Below are 24,591 nucleotides of genomic sequence, written 5' to 3'. Positions count from 1 at the left end.
CTACCTTCTAGGTGGCCTGACAGAAAGGACAAGAATCACTATAAAATAGTGTCCTGCCAGGTGACCCAAAAGGAATGTTGGTCCATCTGCTGAAAGTTGCTAAGAGGTTCAAGAGATCCAGAATGCCATATTCCTTCCATCCATTTTCTGATAAAGGCATCCATAAAGTCAATCAAAGCAGATTTAAATTCTACAGCAATTTCTCCTAAACTGAAGTGTTAACTTAAATTAAACACAGGAAAGCCTCAGGAAGTGCATCCTGCCATACAGAAATATGCTGCATGGCCACACATCCCATGCCACTTTTTAAGAAAGCAAAGAATGAAACACAAAATAAAACAGGAAAGAATTTCTGAAATTCCTGCAAATGTTGTTTATTTCATAAATCCCAATGTATTTTGGAGTAAACAACTCGTCTACTGAAGTATTGAATATACCAGCTGACTCATGAATGCAAATCCTCAAAGCAGAGGGGAAGACGGCTACACCAATTCATGAAAACAGTGGTTTCTGTTCTTAATTCACCTGTTTATCCACCTAACTTGCCACTTTGTGACCTCCCTGGGAGCTATGTATTCTAACTTGTCATCCTAAGCAAAAACAGAATGTGCTAGAAAATAAAGTGCAAACAGAGATGATGACCCTCATAAAATAATCATGCCAAAGCCTTTCCAACATGGGGAAAGTCCTCCAGTGAATGATTAATCTCCAGTTATTAAAAGTTCCCACTGCAAAGGAGTTTGCGTTTCAATGTTATAAACATTTTGGATTATAGGGGGAAAAAAATGGAAAACAGTTCCAGATTTGCTACTGAATTTGGGAAGATTAATCCAATAGATGGATGCTAAGCAACCAGAAGGAATTCATCCACAAAATACATCTGGGAGTTTATTTGAGCCTCCTGCTTACTGAAGCAATTGTTGAGGATCTTAGGGCTTTAACTGAATATATTCTCTTGGAGAACAATGTTCACAGAGCTGTGTGTATTACCTGCTGCACATCTGTGGCTGCACAGGAAAAAATGTGAGAGAGAGGTCTGGTCTCACTCAAATCTCAGAATTCAAAATAGTAGTTTAGTAGTATGCACTAAGCCTGGGGATAAATCAGTGCTGATCCTCGTACAACTCTGAAGCTCATTGGAGGATGCTGGGCCAGTCCCTAACTCTGAGTCTAATCTACCTCACAAGTTGTCATGATGTTAAAATGGGGGGAGAGAGTGAACCATGTATACTGCACTGAGCTCCCTGAAGGAAAGACTGGAAGCAAACAGAATCAACAAATTAAGGAAAGGATAAGCCACCAAGGTGAATAGTGACCTTGAGCTATCTATGGCTACTAGTCATTGTATCTAGATCAGTGTTTCTCGACCTCGGCAACTTTAAGATATGTGGAATTCAACTCCCATGGCTGGCTGGGGAATTCTGGGGCTGAAGTCCACACATCTTAAAGTTGCCAAGGTTGAAAAACACTGATCTAGATGATAAAACTAGGGTCTATGACCAAAGACAACATGGCTCTGAATGACGATTGCTGAGGAAGATCACCAGGAGGGTGTTATTAGTTTGATGGTTTGTGCACTTCCCCCTGACATCCAGTTGACCCTTGTGTAAACAGGTTGGTGGACAAGACAAATTCTTGGTTAGATTCAGCAGAACTGTTACCAGCTGCTTTTTAATTCTATATCAGCATCTTCCTGTAAGTTCTCAATGGTTTTCTTCCACTACGAAAAGGGATTCTGTTTTTCTACTTTATTCTCAGTGCTCTTAAGAATTTATTTTGAATTTCCGCTGTGGCATTTTTGAGTTGACTTTATCATTGGGGCAGAAGAGGGTGTTCTTCTTGTTGTTTTCTGTTACACATCTTCCCATCATTCTGAAGCCTTCCTGGCTGCTCACACCCTCCACTCTGAAAAAAGCAAGGTGGGAGGGGTTTGCAAGTGATGTCTTCCTTTGGGATTTAACCGAATGAGAAAAAGCCAGAAAGGCTGCAGATTGCTAACGAAAAGATCGTACAATGGAATATAGGATATTTAAACATAAATCTAGTCCACCTCGTAACTGAATAAGTGCAAGAATACCACACTCTGAGTATGAGGATTTCACAGATAGTCTCTCCACCTTGAAAGCAATTTCAAAGCAATTTGTTTCTCATTAAACGGAATGAGAATTGATAGGAAAAAATGTACAGCATTAATTCTTCAGGGCATGCTTTCCCCAGCTTATGTTGTAATTAGCTTAGTTCTTCTGAACTCTCATAGAGGAGAGGAAAGACTAGAACCTTCTTTTGCAACACATATGGAAAGTGCTTGGAAGAATCACACATCAGTCCTTCCCAGTGGTCTTGGTTATATAAAAAGTGTGAGAAGGAAGCGGGGAGGGGGAAGATGTGAAATAGAGATTTATTTATTTTTTAATGGAGGAAGCCATGGATAGGCAATCTGATCCCCTGAATTATGGCAAGAAATTATGGAAATGGATAACTATCTACACAGGAACAATTTACCTATCCTGGCTTCCACTTTATGATGCTTAAAAAGTGGATACTGGGCTCCTTTCAGATGTGTGGGAACTGCAACTCCCAGAACTCACAGTCATGCTAGCTTGGACTTTTAGACATCGCAATCCTAACCCACATGGGTGTGTGTGTGTGTGTGCGCCAGGTTTGGGAAGGCTACCAATATATACTTTCTTGAAAACTGATGTTGGTCTTTAGCCATTGCTAGCCAGTCCTGCCCATCACCAAGCTCTTCTTTTATAGAAGAGCAAATCTGTTGCATCGGATGAAATGTTCTAGACCAGCATGCTGGCTGGTGAATTCTGGGAGTTGAAGTCCACACCTCTTCAGGTTGCCAAGGTTGTGAAACACTGCTCTAGACTGTGGTTTGACCAGAGGCAACTGGAGTCTATGTGACAAGGAAGCAAAAATAGAAATAATTCAGGATCAATAGATAGCAGAGAAAGGTAAAATGAAGAATTGACTCATTATTCAGTGTTTCGGGATAGGGAACAACTTGGAGAAATCTGGTAAGAGTTGGAAAAGCCATTACCTGATGCTATATTTAAAAGACCTTATGAATGCACTGCTCATAGTAGGAATAGAGATAGATGACAGATGACAGGTATAGGTATAGGTATATCCCAACTTATAGAGGTGTAAGACAAGGTGGCATATTAGCTTCATTATTTTTCCATTTATATCTAAATCCAATAATTCAAGTGCTTGCTGTTTCAGCTCATCATCCACCCATTTTGGCTGATCACGCGATTCCAGCACTACCATATGCCGATGATGTAGTTATAATGTCTATTTCACAGCTGGGAATGAGGAAAGCACTTAGGGCACTAGCTTTATTTTGCACAAAACAAAAACTGTCAATAAATTATCAGAAAACTACAGTCTTAGTTTTTGCCCAACACTATCATAAGATTCACAAATGGCAAATAAATGGACTTAAATTGAACAGGTGCGCACCTGTAAATACCTTGGAGTGCAGTTCCACACTTCCTTATCCTGGAATGCGCATGCGCATGCGCTCTCTCTCTCTCTCTCTCTCTCTCTCTCTCTTTTTTTTACTGGGCAAGTGTCATTCCTCATCAGCTATTATAAGATTTTACCATTCAAAAGGAGCCCATTATATCCCTGCAGCTTGTAAGGTTTTCCAAGCTAAGGTAGTCCTTCAGCTTCTCTATGGCTCCCAAATTTGCTCCCTTGTAAAGCTTAATATTATTGAAACCATTCAAAATAAGTTTATTAGAGCCATATTGATGGTACCAAAAAGTATCAAAAATGCCATTCTACAGGTAGTTTTGTTGGATGCTAGAGCATGGTTTCTCCTTCTTACCTGCTGGCTAAAGTTAATTCTAATACCTATAGGTTTAGCCCCATTAGTATTTAAAGATTATTTCATATCATTGTGGCTTAAAAAAGCCTTAGATAAAATTCAGTTGCTGGGCTTCTCTATGGAAGGTCTGTGCTCATTAGGATTTGATATTGCTAGAACCGCCCTTAAACAATGAATCTGGGATATAGATCTCCAAACAAATTTAAGTAAAGTGCTACACCCCAATACTTTTCATTTTCTTCCAAAAGTGTTCATTCCAACCTCCTATTTATCATCCATTACAATTCTGAAATTTCATAAGGCCTTCACCTTAGCCAGGTTGGATGCTTTGCCCTCAACAGTCCTTTTTAGGCATTTTAAGGGTACCCCTATGCACCGTCAGTTATGTCCATATGGTGATGGCTCAATAGAAACTCTAAGCCATATGCTAATATACTGCTCCCTATATAAGGACTCTAGACAAACCCTTATATATCATATTTTGAAGAAATTTCCAGGTAGGGAGTGTGATTTCTATTTAATGCTCCTTCTTTTGGACAAGGACTCAAAAATAGCCTCCCAAGTTGCCCAGTTTTGTGCTACCACTTATATAATAAGCTGCACCATTACTTAGCTTTAAAATTTCTTAAAATAGTATTTTATTTTGATTTATTTTAGTATTTTTATTCTTGTTTTTAGTTCTTACCATACTTATTGTTTTTCTGTTTTATACATATATAGAAGGATGTATTACTGCTGTTATTAGATATTTTGATTGTATTTGGCCTTAGGGCTCTAATAAACTTGATGATGATGATGATGATGATGATGATGATGATGATAATTATCTATCTATCTATCTATCTATCTATCTATCTATCTATCTATCTATCTATCTATCTCACACCGAGCAATCCAAAGCAACTTTCTTGTTTTTTTCAAAAGGAAAATAACACATTACATTTGAAGCCACAGAGAATGAGAATTTTTTTATTCACTGATGTTCCATGGGTGCACCTTTGAAAATGCTTGTTCTTTATGCTTCTGATTAGTTTAAATGCTGCCCTCCCTTTTTTATTCGTTACCTTGTTTTTGTCCTGCCATTTCCTCAAGACATCTCAGATGGTTCTCATAGCCCTACTTCATAGAATCCTACAGAGTTTCAAACTTTGATTCATCAGAGCTTTGATCAATGTTCCCCTTCAGAATGAAGCAGCACAACAGTTCTAAATATTAGGGCAGAGTAGCCCTGTTACTGAACAGAAGATACGGATCAGACTGGACCCATCTCCATGAAGCAAAGTGCTGTGTTAAGGGAGAGAGATTTGTCTCCATAAAATGATGTGCCCAATCCAAGTGAACTGGAGCTGATCCACGCAACTCTACTCTGAGGTCAGCCACACAGGTTCCTTTCCCCAGCTTTGAGATGGCCTGCTTACCAGTTATTGGGAACATATCCTTGCACCAGTATCTCCATCTTGTTGTTGTTTATTCGTTTAGTCACTTCCGACTCTTCGTGACTTCATGGACCAGCCCACACCAGAGCTTCCTGTCGTCAACACCCCCAGCTCCCCCAGGGACGAGTCCATCACCTCTAGAATGTCATCCATCCACCTTGCCCTTGGTCGGCCCCTCTTCCTTTTGCCCTCCACTCTCCCTAGCATCAGCATCTTCTCCAGGGTGTCCTGTCTTCTCATTATGTGGCCAAAGTATTTCAGTTTGGCCTTTAATATCGTTCCCTCAAGTGAGGAGTCTGGCTTAATTTCCTGGAGGATGGACTGGTTTGATCTTCTTGCAGTCCAAGGCACTCTCAGAATTTTCCTCCAACACCACAGTTCAAAAGCATCTATCTTCCTTCTCTCAGCCTTCCTTATGGCCCAGCTCTCGCAGCCATATGTTACTACAGGGAACACCATTGCTTTAACTATGCGGGCCTTTGTTGTCAGTGTGATGTCTCTGCTCTTAACTATTTTATCGAGATTTGTCATTGCTCTTCTCCCAAGGATTAAGCGTCTTCTGATTTCCTGACTGCAGTCAGCATCTGCAGTAATCTTTGCACCTAGAAATACAAACTCTTTCACTGCTTCTACATTTTCTCCCTCTATTTGCCAGTTATCAATCAAGCTGGTTGCCATAATCTTGGTTTTTTTGAGGTGTAGCTGCAAGCCAGCTTTTGCACTTTCTTCTTTCACCTTCATCATAAGGCTCCTCAGTTCCTCTTCACTTTCAGCCATCAAAGTAGTATCATCTGCATATCTGAGATTGTTAATGTTTCTTCCAGAGATTTTAACTCCACCCTTGGATTCTTCAAGCCCAGCATGTTGCATGATGTGTTCTGCGTACAAGTTGAATAGGTGAGAGTATACAGCCCTGCTGTACTCCTTTCCCAATCTTAAACCAGTCCATTGTTCCGTGGTCTGTTCTTACTGTCGCTACCTAGTCGTTATACAGATTCTTCAGGAGGCAGACAAGATGACTTGGTATCCCCATACCACTAAGAACTTGCCACAATTTGTTATGGTCCACACAGTCAAAGGCTTTAGAATAGTCAATAAAACAGAAATAGATCTTTTTCTGAAACTCCCTGGCTTTTTCCATTATCCAGCGGGTATTGGCAATTTGGTCTCTAGTTCCTCTGCCTTTTCTAAACCCAGCTTGTACATCTGGCAATTCTCGCTCCATGAACTGCTGAAGTCTACCTTGCAGGATCTTGAGCATTACCTTACTGGCATGTGAAATGAGTGCCACTGTTCGATAGTTTGAACATTCTTTAGTGTTCCCCTTTTTTGGTATGGGGATATAAGTTGATTTTTTCCAATCTGATGGCCATTCTTGTGTTTTCCAAATTTGCTGGCATATAGCATGCATTACCTTGACAGCATCATCTTGCAAGATTTTGAACAGTTCAGCTGGGATGCCGTCATCTCCTGCTGCCTTGTTATTAGCAATGCTTCTTAAGGCCCATTCAACCTCACTCTTCAGGATGTCTGGCTCTAGCTCACTGACCACACCATCAAAGCTATCCCCGATATTGTTATCCTTCCTATACAGGTCTTCTGTATATTCTTGCCACCTTTTCTTGATCTCTTCTTCTGTTAGGTCCTTGCCATCTTTGTTTTTGATCATACCCATTTTTGCCTGGAATTTACCTCCAATGTTTCTAATTTTCTGGAAGAGGTCTCTTGTCCTTCCTATTCTATTGTCTTCTTCCACTTCCGCGCATTGCTTGTTTAAAAATAATTCCTTATCTCTTCTGGCTAACCTCTGGAACTTTGCATTTAATTGGGCATATCTCCCCCTATCACTGTTGCCTTTTGCTTTCCTTCTTTCTTGGGCTACTTCTAGTGTCTCAGCAGACTGCCATTTTGCCTTCTTGGTTTTCTCTTTCTTTGGGATGTATTTGTTGCCGCCTCCTGAACAACATTGCAGACTTCTGTCCATAGTTCTTCCGGCACCCTATCTACTAAGTCCAGTCCCTTAAATCTATTCTTCACCTCCACTGCATATTCCTTAGGAATATTAGTGAGCTCATATCTAGCTGATCTGTGGGTCTTCCCTAAGCTCTTTAGTCTGATCCTAAATTGTGCAAGAAGAAGTTCGTGATCGGAACTACAGTCAGCTCCAGGTCTTGTTTTTACCAACTGTACAGATGTCCGCCACCTTTGGCTGCAAAGGATGTAGTCAATCTGGTTTCGGTGTTGTCCATCTGGTGAAGTCCATGTATAAAGCCGTCTCTTAGGTTGTTGGAAGAGAGTGTTTGTTATGCAGAGTGAATTGTCTTGGCAAAATTCTATCAGCCTATGTCCTGCTTCGTTTTGTTCTCCCAGGCCATACTTACCTGTAATTCCAGGTGTCGTTTGACTGCCCATCTTAGCATTCCAGTCTCCTGTGATGAAAATAACATCTCTTTTAGGTGTGTTGTCCAGTAGGTGCTGCAGATCCTCATAGAACTGCTCTACTTCAGCTTCTTCAGCATCTGTGGTTGGGGCGTATATTTGGATCACTGTGATGTTAGATGGCTTGCCCTGAAATTGAATTGAGATCATTCTGTCGTTTTTTGGATTGTATCCAAGCACTGCTTTCGCCACTTTACTATTAATTATGAAGGCTACTCCATTTCTTTTGTGGTCCTCTTGTCCACAGTAGTAGATCTGGTGGTCATTTGATGTGAAGTGGCCCATTCCAGTCCATTTCAGTTCACTGATGCCCAAAATGTCTATCTTTAATCTTGACATCTCACCAATAACCACATCCAATTTGCCCTGGCTCATAGATCTTACATTCCAGGTTCCAATGGTGTGTTGATCCTTAGAACATCGGATTCGCCGTTCACCACCAGCACCATCGGCTGCTAGCCATCCTTTCGGCTTTGAGCTAGCTGCGTCATCACGTCTGGGGCTAGTTGAACTGTTCCTCTGTTCCTCCCCAGTAGCATTTTGACCATCTTGCGACCTGGGGATCTCATCTTCCAATGGTATACCGACATATCTCTGCTTGTACTGATCCATTTAGTTTTCACGGCAAGAATACTGGGGTGGGTTGCCATTACCTTCCCCAGGGATCACATTTAGTCTGACCTCTCTGTCATGACCTTCCTGTCTTGGGTGGCCCTTCACGGTTTAGCTCATGGCATCATTGAGGTGCTGAAGCTCCAGCACCACGACAAGGTAAGGATCCTTTGCTGAAGATCTCCATCTTAGGGCCAGGCTGATACTGAAGCAGGATCAAGGTGATTTGGAAGGAAACTAAGAACAAGCCTTCCTTTATGTAACATTGTGTTTTACATGGAGGTGGATCCTGAAGGATGTCAATGATCTGCAGGGCTCTAATTGGCCTGCTGCAGAAGCACCCTCTTCCACCCAGCCATGTGGCTCTGTACTTCTTGGCCATTTCTCTTTTAGTTGCTGAAGATAACACAGACTTGCCCAAGTTTCCTACTGGTAGCCTTGGCTGCTTCAATAGTCCACCCTTGCTGTTAGGGGAGACAGCAGCAGAAAAGGGAACACTATCCCCTTTCTGCTGCCTGCCTCTCTCTCCTTTCCCTGCCCCAGCATGGATCCCTTGCTCCCTCCCATCATGGCAATCCTTACCCTTACATCTGTAGTTGTTGCTCTCATGGTGTAGTGAGTACAGAACATGGCCTTGAAGGACAGAGGGAAGATCTGTTACCAAGACAACAATGGAATAACCAAGGCCAAGAAAGGTGTGTAAGATTATGTTACTATAGCTATTCTAACAAAAGTAGCTTTAGGTCTGCAAGGTGTCTGTTTCTTAGTCTGGTCTACTTTATAGGACTGACATCAATCTTTCAAGTTTCAGTGTGCTTTCCTTCCTCCCTCTTTTATCTTTATTTGAATTGCCTTGGTAATGGATCTTCCTTCTGTCCTTCAAGGCCATCCTCTATACTCACTACACATGGGGCAGCAGCAGCATTCTCCAATTGCAGGTAAAGACAAAGATCATCTTGGTGGAAGGTAGCTAAGGATCCATGATGGGGTGGGGGAGAAAGACAGGTAGCAGAGAAGGGGAAGAGCCACCTTCCCTGTTTCTCATTCCCTACAACAGCAGCAGAAACTGTTGCCCCAACCCCTATCTGACAGGACTTTGTTGGCCTCATTTTTGAAATGTGGCAAAGAGAACTGTGTCAGGCAGCAGTTTTTGACTGTCCTCTCCTCTGGAGGACAAGACAAAAGCCCATCACTGGCATTGTGGGGAACATCTTTATTTTATATTGAAATAAGTGAGCAAACGGGGTGGTGGGGTAGGAATTGGCCAAAGTTATGGTAGTAGCTTCCATGCATTATTAGGGATTTAAATCTGCTTCTCTGTTGACTATATCCACCATGCTATCCATCACACCACACAACCTGACAGGCCCACCAATCTCCATATCTCCTCTGGCCTCAATGTTATCAACCTGATCTACTACAAACTTCAAAACCTGGATGTTAACAATCAAACTGGGAGAAATGGATAGAAACTGTTCGATCTGAACCATGTTATTGATGTTGAGCCTAACACTGAAATAATTCAAATCTCCCTTTTCGAGTTCTCCCTTGCAAAAGGCCTAAGCAAGCAGTCTACTTCCAGGTTGACAGGGGTAGGAGGGCAGAAAGAACAAAACAAGACTCCAGAGCATGAAATGATCATACCTGGAGAGAAGAAAATATATCTGCAGATATCTACATTGCCATTAAGTGCCTAATGTGCCTCATTGCAGAGTCATCATGAAGGATGTTTTTGCTTTTTTGAGGGGTAGGTGGAGGTGGGGAAGAAATGTATTTAGCACAATCACACAGTCTACAAAAATGGGAAAACAAGAAAAAAGGAAAAGCTGCTGCATTCTGGCATAAAACAGTACCCAGAGGGAGCAGAAACCATGTCCAGATCACTGGGAAAGAGGAACCCTGTGCATATGCCTTCAGAAATATCTTCAACAAGTCTAGGCAGCCTGCAGACAAGCAAACCCAATGTCAGGCTTGTAGGATGGCAAACCATGGATGCTTCAAAGCTTGTTCTGTTAAGCTGCCTGCATGCAATAGGGAAAATAATGCATGGTCTCAGGTTCAATCCTCATCATCTTCAGGTAGTTTGACAAAAAAATCAGCCTAAAATCCTGGAAGGCTACTGCCAGATTTTATGGCCCAAACAATCCTGGGCATATTATTGATTTATTCAATTTACACCCCACCTTTCCATTCAAAAAAATCCAAAAAGAATAAAATGATTCTCAAAACGAATACCAAAAGAGATTAATAATTAAAAGTCAAGCAAAAGAGATGCATTTTTATGAAGGAGTGCCTTCCATATTCTGATAGACAGGATTCTATCATGGAGTATTTCTGAGAAGACTCCTCTGCAGATTTTAACATCCAGACAAGTTCATGATGGGAGAGAAGGTCCCTCAGATGGTCAGTCCAAGCCATTTATGGATTTAAATTGTGCCTGTTAAGCAGTTAACAACCATTGAAGATCTTTCAGCACAGGCATCATATGATCCTTCTACCTTGCACCAGGTAGCAGTCTATCTTTCAAGGGCAGTCTCAGGTGGAGCATGTTCAAACAATCTGGACAGGATCTAATCAAGGCTTCTTGCATTACTAAACACAACTCAGTGTGGATAACCTGTCTCTATAAGTAGGCAGAAATCAACAACAGCCCCTTACGCATATACACATTTTTTCAGAACAATACCAAAAAACACTCAAAACATAACTGCATATTTGTTCTCATGAATATGTTCTAGTAAAAAGAAGTTAAAGGATGGATTACATGACACTAAGAGAATAAAAGACCTATACAGCATAAAAACCATCCCCAAATACCAATAATATCAATGTTCAAAATTATCCTGTTAGCACATACTCAGATCAACTCTATCACAGAAGGAAAATCCAGTCCAATTGTCCCACAGATGGTTAATCTAATGATAAATAAGTATAATCCCAGAAAGCTCTTACCTCGAACAATGATGTTGGTGGACTTCTTTGCTGGATTTCCCACGTTGTTGTTGGCAATGCAGCTATAGGTGCCAGCATCATCAGAGTTGATAGCAGGGATGGTCAATGTCCCACCTTTCAGTACTATCTTCTCAGGTAAGGTACCAACAGATCTTACCCAGGTTAGGGTTGGGAGTGGCTCACCCCCTGTTGTGACACAAACCAAAGTGATGGCTTCCCCAGGATTCACCACAATGGGATCATCCACCAAGAGCTTGATTGAAGGAGATGCTGTAAAAAGTCCACAGTGACAAATCAGTCATGGTTCACCATTAACAGTAAAGAGATAGATATTATTAAATATTATTATTGAATAGGGCAGGGTAGCATTTTGAATTCAGTTCTTAAAAGACTTCTTCAGGTGCATGAGGATCAAAAATAAGCACTTGTCTGCAACTCTTTAGAACAACTACATCATTCCCTAGGATCATACAGCTGCTTTAAAGAGCTGCAGACCAGGTACTACGTTCATGCCCCTCTCCAAGCTCCAATGCGGTGTACAGCCCTATCATTGACTCCAATATGATTATATTGTGAGAAATGCCACAGAATTTATATGTCTGAGCCACAACTTGCCCCTTCCAAATAAATGAAATAATCTCCCCTTACCTGCAAGGAGTGTGAATATTTTAGCTCAGTAAGCATTTCACATATATTTACTGATCAGGAGGGGAAAAAATTCCTGGACAGATACAAAATCTATGAATGGTAGAGAAACAATGTTAATGAAAGAATCAATAACCCTTTATGGAAGAAAAAGAATCATAGGCATGGAGGCTTTCTGTCTGGTACAAATTCATTTTCAAGAGGTGCATGTTCATCCTTCACCTGAAGGGCTCCAGAAAGGGAGAACCATCATCATTCAAGGTTATTGGTTCTATTGCCAAGTTGCTCTTACTGTCAATATCCTTCTTCTCAGTAGCTTGAGCTCATTAAATTTGGTCCTGTCCTGGATCAACTAAGACAGTATGTATTTGTCTGCTCCTACATGCCAACCTTCAGGCTTTTGAGGGTGCTTTAGTATTCCCTTTCTTGTCTTTTCCAGCTATTGGCTCAGCTTCCCGTCCCTTCACACTTTCCTCACAAGATGTCTTTCCTTACACTGCCTTTATTTCCTTTCCCTGAACCCATTCCACTGTTCCTACTTGTGCTGTGCAAAGTTTTGATATCTGATGGTGATTCAACTAAACCATTCAGTGAAGGCAGACCAGCAAAGCAATGCCACACCCTTCACTACTTCTAAAAGCAAAGCAGAACAGCTGTACTGCTTCCTTTTCTGCTTCTGAGGACTTCTCCAACAGTTTCTATAGCCAAAAGAGGCATCCAAGTGACCTGAAGTGCCTTGTTAAGGCAAACTGCATCTTGCAGAGGCAAATCCAATCGTCTTCTCACAGGCCTAATTCCTATATCCTTCGACTTGCCCACTTACTTAATAGAATTAAAATATCATGGAGTTAAAAGGAGCACTGAAGCACTGAAGTCCAACCACTGGTGTTTACATCCAATCAGGATTGATGGCACATGCGCAGTGACATCATGATGCAAGTTACATACAGTATCCTAATGTCCGACTCAAGCAGGCAAGTCATGTTCTGTACTTATTTATTTATTTATTTATTTTTTATCACCACCCATCTCCCCCAAAATGGGGACTCTGGGCGGTTTACAATAAAATTAACAATGATGCGAGACTGCCTTTCCCTGAGGGTTTCTGTCTGTCTTACCAGATCAGATAGGGTAGGCATGCTCCAGGTCCCTTCCCTAAAATCTTGCCACCTAGTGGGACCTCAGAAGCATGTTTTTTCTGTGGCTGCCCTCACCTTATACCTCCCCCCAGTGAGTCGGCAGGCCCCCACCCTCTTAACCTTCTGGAAGGCCATCAAGACCTGGTTTTTACTCAGGAGTTGGGATTGAATTGTAAACCGCCGAGAGTCCCCCATGAGGGGGAGATGGGCAGTGAATAGATTTTTAAATAAATAAAATAAATAAAAAATAAATTGAATGAGGATATCTGGAGCTGGTTGTGGGGCATCCCAAGGGGATGACTGAGGCACCAGTTTTTTTTGTTTTTATGGTTTATGATTTTATAGTTATTGACTTTTATTCTTGTGAACCGCCCAGAACTGTGTTTAAAATGGGCAGCCACACAAATCTTCTAAATAAACAAACAAATAATAAAATGTCATGGCTCACATTTTGTCACTTACACAGGTTGTTTCCCAATGGTTCAACTCCTGAACAGTACAGGAATCCAAATCCCAAGCATCATGGACAGATATCTGTTCAGCTTCTGCTTCAGCATATCCCTCCAAAGAGATGCCGACAACCAGCTATTTAAAGCATGTGTTAAAACCAAGAAGACTCTTAGAATGACTCACATGGATCAATAATACACTGTTCTCTGCCCTCAGACTTACAGTCTAAAAGACATAACCTATAAAAGTGATCTTTGCCTGACACACCAAGCTATCTGACCGTATTTGTGTGAACCTACCCCCTATAGTTAAGGGTCATGCAACCCCACAAATGAGGTTATCTGAGTAAACCATGGTTAGATTAACCATGAGCATATTGTTGCTGGGACGCAGTGAAAAAAGGTGGGATCAGGAAGGAGCAGTAAAACAGTAGCCCAGGCAAGTTACAGTTCTTGAAATGACTGGCTGGGGAAAAATCTCTGTTAGCCCGCTGCAATTCAGTGACAGCTGATAAAAGGCTAATGTGGCTGATCTCTAGGTGGAACAGGAAGAATAGTTTTCCTTCTCTCACCATTTGCTTCCAAGCCTGCTGAAAAGGTTGCTGCTGTTGCTGTCAGATGAAAAGGAAGGCAGGTCATTTTAGCAAAACCAACGACGTGTGGGGCCCAGAAGACAAAAAAGCAACATGCTTCAAATTAGGAGCAAGCATTGTCTGACGTTGGCCTGTTGGTTGAACTGGGCTCTTTTCCTTAGGAACAAACACTGTTTTGTAGGCGTCTAGATTGGGGTCTGCCTCAGCGAATGCCAAGAAGAGACATTTTTCTGTACAGCAAAGCTGCAGCACCTTCCTACCCCCATTCTGTGTGACTTACGCCCTCTGTAAAACACAGTGTCACAACACACACCTGATTGCTACAGAGGACAGCTCAGAAGCCTGAAGAACAAAAGATAATGCCAAGCTGAAAACCACAGCTTTGCTAAGTTTAATGGGTCCCAGACGAAAGCCTGTTGTGCGTCAGGGGAAGGGAGGGTCAAAAAGGGCCAGGGTAAAGAAAAAGAATGCATGGTGCCTATTTCATCCAAAAGCACTCAGAAATAACAACTGTGGGGAATGATGATAGGTCTTAGAGGGAGAAATTATGTACAAAGGGCATAAGTGGTTCAGCAAACACAAAGTATACAGGAAGACAACATGCACACATGCACCCCCACAAAACAAAATCATGCCACTATATCCCCAAAGCAACAAAGACCTGACTAAAGGCACATAAATCAAAGAAAGGCAGTAGGCCTGATAGAAACTCCCTAACTCAGAATCCTCTAATGCCAACTTGAATTGTGTCCAAGTATCACCATCTGGATTGCACATGGGGGAGTCTGCAGGATGTGGTAGAAAAGTCAAGAGTCAAGACAGCCGCCATGACAGAGCGATCAATGCTCCCCTTGTGTTTTGTGTGTCACTTCTCTGGGATGAAAAGATTGGTATAAACACAATGAAAGAAGGACTAAAGATAGCTAGCTTTCTATATGCAGGACCTTTTGGGTAGATACAAGAGATGAAAGATTTTGTAAATCGCTCACTTGTAGTGATAATAGGTAAAGATGTATTTCTGTATGTACTTGTTAAGAATTAAAACATATTGACAAAGCAGGAAAAATAGACACAGTTTGGAAAGGACCGAAATCTTAACTTTGTTCTCTCTGTTCCTGCAAAACTTAATATTTTAAAACTTTAGAACAAAATCATACAGTATGTATTCTTGTACAGGATTTTATTAACACAACATAGGCTTTTTGAATGAAGTTTTACCCAAAATAATGCACTGGTACCTTCCCTTGTTAACAATATGCATCTTTATGTATGCACTTTTCTCCCTTATATGCATTTCAACACTTTTTTTTTAACTGAAGACCTGCTTTACACAATTGCAAATGTTAAAGTCTAACTACAGAAAGAAAACAGTGTCTACTCCTCTCTACTCTGACAGTAATCAGAGAGAAAGGGCTTCTCCTGAAACCTTAACACCCAGACAGAACTCATCAATAAATTTGTTTAATCAATCAATCAGTCAATCCACATATACAGATCTGTGCTGTTACTTTTTTTCTAAGCATGTATATTCACAGACAAGTATGCCTCTGAAATATAAATTGCAGAAGTCTTGGGATGGTGCAAAGGTCTGTGTGAATATAGGATACGCTTGAATCTCTCAATATAGGTAGTCGTCGCTTAACAACCATTCATTTAATGAGGGTTTGGACTTATGATGTTGCTGAAAAACCAATTTATGACTGGTCCTCACACTTACAACCATCACAGCATCCCGTTAGGTGATCACAATTTGGGCACTTTGCAACTGGTTCACATTTACAGTATAACCATCGCAGTGTCCCATGGTCATGTGACCACCATTTTTTACCTTCCCAGCCAGCTTCTGGCAGGCAAAATCAATGGGGAACTGCATACTTCACTTAACAACCATGTGGTTCACTTAATGCCCACAGTGATTCACTTAACGACCATCACAAAAGGTCATAAAATTGGGTTGGATTTGCTTAATGACTTCGCTTAGCAACCAAAATTCCAGTCCCAGTTGTGGTCGTTAAGCAAAGGCTACCTATATTCAACAACTGCATCAAGCCCACCCCAGTGTATTTTAAATGCTCTGGTGGATCTTGCCTGGAGCAGGGGGTTGGACTAGATGACCACTGAGGTCCCTTCCAACTCTGATTCCATGAAATCATTCAGTATTTCTGCTGCACTGTGGAGGAAACATTTGCAAGATGGAGCCCCATCTGATGTTCTTCCACAGAGCAGCAATACATCCCTGGGTCAAATTGTGAGCAGATACTTTATTAGGGATGTTTGTTGTTGTTTATTCGTTTAGTTGCTTCCGACTCTTCGTGACTTCATGGACCAGCCCACGCCAGAGCTTCCTGTCGGTTGTCAACACATTAGGGATGTTACTAAAAGGCATTTTCACGGAGAGAAAGCCATTAGGAATGCAACCATATTTGCAGAGTGGCTTTTTTCCCCCTTTACTTTACACCTGAAGATCACTTTACATTCTTAGCATCCTCAGGCCTGAAGAAACTAGCAGGTAGCCAGGCACTGAAAAAAGAAGATGGGGTACCATCACCCATTATGGCTGGCAGCCACAATCCAATCCCTTAGCCAAAGGCAGGATGCTGACTTAAGAAGCTAAGATAATAATAATTAAAAAGTCACTAAGGTCACTACATTTTATTTGTGCAACATCCCTGTAAGGTGGGCTGGTACATTTACTCCCAAGTTATAGATGGGAGGCTGTGGCTAAAGGTGAGGCCTTCTCAAAGGCCATTTTTGTTGGAGGTATGTTTCCAAAGATGAGTGTTCAGGCTAGCCTTCTTCTAACAGCACCCCCCAAACCATATCTGTTTGAGGTAATGAAAGTTAAAGTCCAACACCCCTGAAAGGCGTCCACCCCCTCACATTTCTTGCCTCTCAATGTTTGGCCAGCATATCTTCTTCCCCAGAGGGCAGGCACCCTGAATGAAGAGCAATGGCACCAGTTATGGAAAAGAGCAGCATCTTGCAGTTCGTGACCCACTGCAATGCCTCCTGCTTCCCCGACAGAAGGCCAGCTCTCTTATTAATGCCGGCAGTAATTGCCTCTGACACAGAGCGTACGCAGAGGCCAAAGGGCTGCCCCTGTTCCAGCACCTGCCATCCGCTCAGCAGCACATCAAGCAAAGGAAGCTTAGCAGTGTACAAACTTGGAGGTTTGGAGAGATTCCCCAGTAGAGCTGACGGGGTGCCTGAGCATCAATCAAAAGAGGCTGGGTGGGGACCTGCTTCATTTTTACATGAGCAACTGTCAAGAGAGCAATAGAACAACAAGACACCAGAGACAGCATTTGTGCCATGTTAGCAAATGCAGGCCTGAACAGCTGAGCTGACACCAGTACACTGAACTAGGTTGTCGAATTAACCCATTTTCTGCATTCTTAAAATATATTTCATGATAAACTGTCATGACCTCGTTGAAAGGCACAAAGAGCCTCACAACGTAGATCATGATCATAAAGGAATAGAGGAAGGAGATAATTAAATCAGAGATTTAAACAAGCACCCAAAGCATCCACACCCATGGACTCATATGCAACCGAAAAGAAGGGCTTCCGATGAGCAGAGATAAGCTGCACCTGGTGCCCTGGAGGACCCTCCGGAATCAAGAGGACAAGGGAAGACACCGGGAAAACGCCCACGCAACCATCAAGGCACCCATCAAGAGGGATTAGGGACAATGAAGGGTGGAGAAGCACGGGACCCCGAAAGAGGGTATAAACAGGGCGCTTCACCACCGCAACCTCGTTCCTGTTTTTCGTTCTGTCAGCTACCATTCCAATAAACCGGAAATCCTTAATACCCATTAAGTGAGTCCATGTCTTATTGCGAAGCGAGCCTGACCCTGACATAAACTAACCAAGTGAGATGGGATCATAAAATATGGTAGATCACCAAAAACAAAGCCCACACACATTCACACAGAATCCCTACCAGGGACAAACCTAACTAGGCTTATCATGCAGTGTAAATGTCAATTAAGTATGCTGTACAATCTTGCTAATCCATGTGGCTTTGATTTGTAACATTTTTGCACTTGTTCCTCCACATCAGTTCCATACCGTTTCCACTTTAATATGTTCAAGATGAGCATAATTTGTTTGTTTTTTTAATGCGTTTTCAAAATGTTTACTCTCAAGATACATTTCTCTTGACAAGAAAAGACAGAAACACGTACTAGCTATTCTAAAAATGAAGCTATAAAGTTTGTACTAAAATCTTGTCCATGAATAACAACGAAATTTCCCTCTCTCCCTCCCTTCCTCCCCACATACATATCCATGTGGAGTCACAAAGGGGAAGGCTATTTCTTGACTTTACCTCTGATTTTATTACATAGCACAGAGAGTCTTGGGAAATATAATTATCCAGTATAAGGACACAGAAGCTCCAAGAACTACATATAATTCCCAAGGAACTCTGTTCTAGGAAGCCTTAACTGTTAAGTTATTGAAAGGCTAAAGAAGGAGAAATATCAGGGCTGGAGTGAATAAATAAATAAATAAATAATGTTCAGGCTGTTTTCCGTGGATGCTTGAAAGAGACTGAACAGATATTTCACTACCTATGGTGTGCTTCTCCATGCACACCAGATGCCTTTGGATGGTATATCCCAGAATTCTCAAATGACATCACCACCTTTTCCTTTTAATTCTAGAAGTTATAATCACAATACATTTGGGGGAAATCAGGTTGGAGAAGGCTATGATATAGCTCCACAGAGCTCAGCAGGGAGACCATCAATCAATTAAGAAGGGCTCATTCCGAGGATTCCAGGCAATCCTTTTACTACTTACCAGTCATAATGCACGTAAACCCAGAGCACCAGGTCAAGCTAGAGGCTCTCGTGGATTCCGGAGCTTCCACCAATTTTATCAATGTACAGACTGTACAAGACCTGAACATCCTGACCATGGAATTGCCATGTCCCATAGAAGTTGAGACAATTGATGGCCAGCCCCTCAAGGCAGGACTGATTCGAAGTTTCACAGAACCTTTGCAACTAACAACGGGAGACCACACTGAGTGGATCCAACTTTATGTTACTGCATCACTTAATGTGCCTATAGTCCTGGGCACACCTTGGCTGAAGATCCACAACCCATTGTTGAACTGGACTACGGGAGCAATCTCCTTCCCAGCTAAGGAATGCCAGCACCACAAGATTCAAGCCGCTCTTCTCTCTCCAGCAACCAACGCAGTCACAGAAGCAGGGGGAGTCCAGTTGCCAGCCAAGTATGCCGATTTCGCAGACATTTTCAGTGAACAAGAGGCCACAGCACTACCCCCCATAGGGACTGTGATTGCACCATTGAGTTGATACCAGGAGTCAAGATTCCAGCAAGGAAACAATATCCCATGTCCCCCAGGGAACTAGCCACCTTAAAAGATTACTTGGATTCTAAACTCCAAAAGGGTTTCATCCGACCATCTACTTCCCCAGCGTCTGCTCCTACCGTCTTCGTACCAAAGAAGCCTGACCCGTTGGGACCGGCAAACCAAGAGGCACCCATGAGAGTGGTGCATGATTTCAGTTCCCTCAATAAAGTCATGGTCAAGGGAAATTACCCACTTCCCCTAATATCTGATCTGCTGGATCACTTACAGAAAGCACGCATTTTTACTAGGTTGGACCTCAGGAATGCATACAATCTGATCTGGATGAAAGAGGGGCATGAATATCTGACTGCCTTCGATACCAGGTTTAGTAAATTTGAGTACCTTGTTCTTCCGTTTGGCTTGACAAATGCAGGAGCCATATTTTCCCAATTTATGAATCAAATTTTCTCAGATTTACTAGATAAGTATCTGGTCATTTACCTAGATGACATATTAATATTCTCTGAGGATGCTACAACTCATGTAACCCATGTACGTAATGTCTTACAAGGACTGAGAGAGAACAAGCTGTTCGCCAAGCTAGAGAAGTGTGCCTTTGATTTAACTGAATTACATTTCCTGGGCTATAGAACATCAACAGAAGGCATATCCATGGATCCTTCAAAGGTCCAGGCAATTCTCTCTTGGCAACCCCCCCCCCCCCGCAATGTGAAAGAACCCCTAATGACCTCTTGTGGAACCCTAAGGTGCCAGAGAACCCTGGTTAAGAAACCCTGGGTTAGACTGACTTTATCCAATCCCCAAGGTGGCCAGAAAGTCTTCTACCTTCTGTACTTGCACTTAAACCGTACAGTGCTAAAGAGAGTATGTGGCTGTTCACTGAGATACCTATTCTTCTTCAGAGCTTCTGGGAAAGAGCATGTGACCACAGAACTCTGATATGAGAGAAGCACATCCTAGCGATGAGTATGGGTGCCTTTTAAATGTCAAAGAACTGAAAAGGGAAGACCCTTCAGCTATTTTGTGCAGTGGATGATAAAAGTCCAACCTCTAGCTTTTCGAACAGGCCAGAGGCCAGGGTGATTTGTGATCCTGATGAATGTAGAATAGATAGTTGGCATTTTAAGTACACTTTCTCCACAATGCACTATATTTGCCTATGTTATGCTGCTGCTGTTGTTCTTCTCCTGCCTTTTTACATACATGTAACTCAAGACGGGGAACATACCAACTACTTCCTTCTTCTCTTTTCCCCACAACAACAACCCTGTGAGGTGAGTTGGGCTGAGAGAGAGTGACTGGCCCAAAGTCACCCAGCCGGCTTCCATGCCTACAGCGGGACTAGAACTCACAGTCACCCGGTTTCTACCACTAATGCTGTTTCATGCCATTTTATTTCTACGCCACCTAGGGTCTTTGGATTTGGCATCCTATAAATCAATCAATCAATCACTCAATCAATTTCAGGTAATTTTGCTGAATAATTTAAATTATGCACTCACCAGGAATCATCCCCCAAAAGGTAAATCAGGCAGGTTGTATCTGATCCACATATTCTTACCCTCATCTAGCTTTCTTCAGCAAAGGATCGTTACCTTGTCGTGGTGCTGGAGCTTGAGCACCTCAGTGATGCCATGAGCTAAACCATGAAGGGCCACCCAAGACAGGAAGGTCATGACAGGGAGGTCAGACTAAATGCGATCCCTGGGGAAGGTAATGGCAACCCACCCCAGTATTCTTGCCGTGAAAACTAAATGGATCAGTACAAGCAGAGATATGTCGGTATACCATCGGAAGATGAGACTCCCAGGTCGGAAGATGGTGTATTTGCTACTGGGGAGGAACAGAGGATGAGTTCAACTGCCCTAGACATGATGACGCAGCTAGCTCTAAGCCGAAATGACGGCTAGCGGCCGGTGGTGCTGGTGGTGAACGGCGAATCCGATGTTCTAAGGATCAACACACCATTGGAACCTGGAATGTAAGATCTATGAGCCAGGGCAAATTGGATGTGGTTATTGGTGAGATGTCAAGATTAAAGATAGACATTTTGGGCATCAGTGAACTGAAATGGACTGGAATGGGCCACTTCACATCAAATGACCACCATATCTACTACTGTGGACAAGAGGACCACAGAAGAAATGGAGTAGCCTTCATAATTAATCGTAAAGTGGCGAAAGCAGTGCTTGGATACAACCCAAAAAATGACAGAATGATCTCAATTAGAATTCAGGGCAAGCCATCTAACATCACAGTGATCCAAATATACGCCCCAACCACAAATGCTGAAGAAGCTGAAGTAGAGCAGTTCTATGAGGATCTGCAGCACCTACTGGACAACACGCCTAAAAGAGATGTTATTTGCATCACAGGAGACTGGAATGCTAAGGTGGGCAGTCAAATGACACCTGGAATTACAGGTAAGCATGGCCTGGGAGAACAAAATGAAGCAAGACGTAGGCTGATAGAATTTTGCCAAGACAATTCACTCTGCATAACAAACACTCTCTTCCAACAATCTAAGAGATGGCTTTCTACATGGACTTCACCAGATGGACAACACCGAAATCAGATTGACTACATCCTTTGCAGCCAAAGGTGGTGGACATCTATACAGTCGGTAAAAACAAGACCTGGAGCTGACTGTAGTTCAGATCACAAACTTCTTATTGCACAATTTAGGATCAGACTCAAGAGATTAGGGAAGACCCACAGATCAGCTAGATATGAGCTCACTAATATTCCTAAGGAATATGCAGTGGAGGTGAAGAATAGATTTAAGGGACTGGACTTAGTAGATAGGGTGCCGGAAGAACTATGGATAGAAGTTCGCAACATTGTTCAGGAGGCGGCAACAAAACACATCCCAAAGAAAGAGAAAACCAAGAAGGCAAAATGGCTGTCTGCTGAGACACTAGAAGTAGCCCAAGAAAGAAGGAAAGCAAAAGGCAACAGTGATAGGGGGAGATATGCCCAATTAAATGCAAAATTCCAGAGGTTAGCCAGAAGAGATAAGGAATTATTTTTAAACAAGCAATGCGTGGAAGTGGAAGAAGACAATAGAATAGGAAGGACAAGAGACCTCTTCCAGAAAATTAGAAACATCAGAGCTAAATTCCAGGCCAAAATGGGTATGATCAAAAACAAAGATGGTAAGGAACTAACAGAAGAAGAAGAGATCAAGAAAAGGTGGCAAGAATATACGGAAGACCTGTATAGGAAGGATAACAATATCGGGGATAGCTTTGATAATGTGGTCAGTGAGCTAGAGTCAGACATCCTGAAGAGTGAGGTTGAGTGGGCATTAAGAAGCATTTCTAATAACAAGGCAGCAGGAGATGACGGCATCCCAGCTGAACTGTTCAAAATCTTGCAAGATGATGCTGTCAAGGTAATGCATGCTATATGCCAGCAAATTTGGAAAACACAAGAATGGCCATCAGATTGGAAAAAATCAACTTATATCCCCATACCAAAAAAGGGAAACACTAAAGAATGTTCAAACTATCGAACAGTGGCACTCATTTCACATGCCAGTAAGGTAATGCTCAAGATCCTGCAAGGTTTTGTTGTTTATTCGTTTAGTCGCTTCCGACTCTTCGTGACTTCATGGACCAGCCCACGCCAAAGCTTCCAGTCGGTCGTCAACACCCCCAGCTCCCCCAGGGACGAGTCCGTCACCTCTAGAATATCATCCATCCACCATCCTGCAAGGTAGACTTCAGCAATTCATGGAGCGAGAATTGCCAGATGTACACACTTGGTTCAGAAAAGGCAGAGGAACTAGGGACCAAATTGCCAATATCTGCTGGATAATGGAAAAAGCCAGGGAGTTTCAGAAAAAGATCTATTTCTGTTCTATTGGCTATTCTAAAGCCTTTGACTGTGTGGACCATAACAAATTGTGGCAAGTTCTTAGTGGTATGGGGATACCAAGTCATCTTGTATGCCTCCTGCAGAATCTGTATAATGACCAAGTAGCAACAGGAAGAACAGACCACGGAACAACGGACTGGTTTAAGATTGGGAAAGGAGTACGGCAGGGCTGTATACTCTCACCCTACCTATTCAACTTGTACGCAGAACACATCATGCGACGTGCTGGGCTTGAGGAATCCAAGGCTGGAGTTAAAATCTCTGGAAGAAACATTAACAATCTCAGATGTGCAGATGATACCACTTTGATGGCTGAAAGCGAAGAGGAACTGAGGAGCCTTATGATGAAGGTGAAAGAAGAAAGTGCAAAAGCTGGTTTGCAGCTAAACCTCAAAAAACCCAAGATTATGGCAACCAGCCTGATTGATAACTGGCAAATAGAGGGAGAAAATGTAGAAGCAGTGAAAGACTTTGTATTCCTAGGTGCAAAGATTACTGTAGATGCTGACTGCAGTCAGGAAATCAGAAGACGCTTAATCCTTGGAAGAAGAGCAATGACAAATCTCGATAAAATAGTCAAGAGCAGAGACATCACACTGACAACAAAGGACCGCATAGTTAAAGCAATGGTGTTCCCCGTAGTAACCTATGGCTGCGGGAGCTGGACCATAAGGAAGGCTGAGAGAAGGAAGATAGATGCTTTTGAACTGTGGTGTTGGAGGAAAATTCTGAGAGTGCCTTGGACTGCAAGAAGATCAAACCAGTCCATCCTCCAGGAAATAAAGCCAGACTGCTCACTTGAGGGAATGATATTCAAGGCAAAACTGAAACACTTTGGCCACATAATGAGAAGACAGGACACCCTGGAGAAGATGCTGATGCTAGGGAGAGTGGAGGGCAAAAGGAAGAGAGGCCGACCAAGGGCAAGGTGGATGGATGATATTCTAGAGGTGACGGACTCGTCCCTGGGGGAGCTGGGGGTGTTGACGACCGACAGGAAGCTCTGGCATGGGCTGGTCCATGAAGTCACGAAGAGTCGGAAGCAACTGAACGAATAAGCAACAACATCTAGCTTTAGATACTTACTTGGGCAGACCCATGTAAGCTGGAAGATTTCATGCAGCACATCCCCCCCCCCCACACACACACACTGCAAAGAAATCCAGAGAGAGTAATTTTCTGGGAAAGCCAATATGCAATCTGCAGTATGCAAAATCCAGATAACCTCCCAAATCTCACCCTAGGCACAGA

The 24,591-nt window shown here is 42.5% G+C and overlaps 1 protein-coding gene across 1 annotated transcript in view; it reads right to left on the bottom strand.

Moving 5' to 3' along the window:
• MDGA2 (MAM domain containing glycosylphosphatidylinositol anchor 2) overlaps window positions 1-24,591 on the bottom strand; it is a 500,250-nt gene that overhangs the window by 191,816 nt on the left and 283,843 nt on the right. The window contains exon 6 of the mRNA XM_063290587.1: window positions 11,281-11,550. Within this exon, the coding sequence (XP_063146657.1) occupies window positions 11,281-11,550 (270 nt within the window). The remainder of the gene's footprint in view (window positions 1-11,280; window positions 11,551-24,591) is intronic.

Source organism: Candoia aspera, chromosome 1 (assembly GCF_035149785.1).
Source record: "Candoia aspera isolate rCanAsp1 chromosome 1, rCanAsp1.hap2, whole genome shotgun sequence".
Classification (NCBI taxonomy): domain Eukaryota; kingdom Metazoa; phylum Chordata; class Lepidosauria; order Squamata; family Boidae; genus Candoia; species Candoia aspera.
The sequence above is the reverse complement of the archived record's forward strand: the minus strand, read 5'-3'. Positions and strand labels throughout refer to the sequence as shown.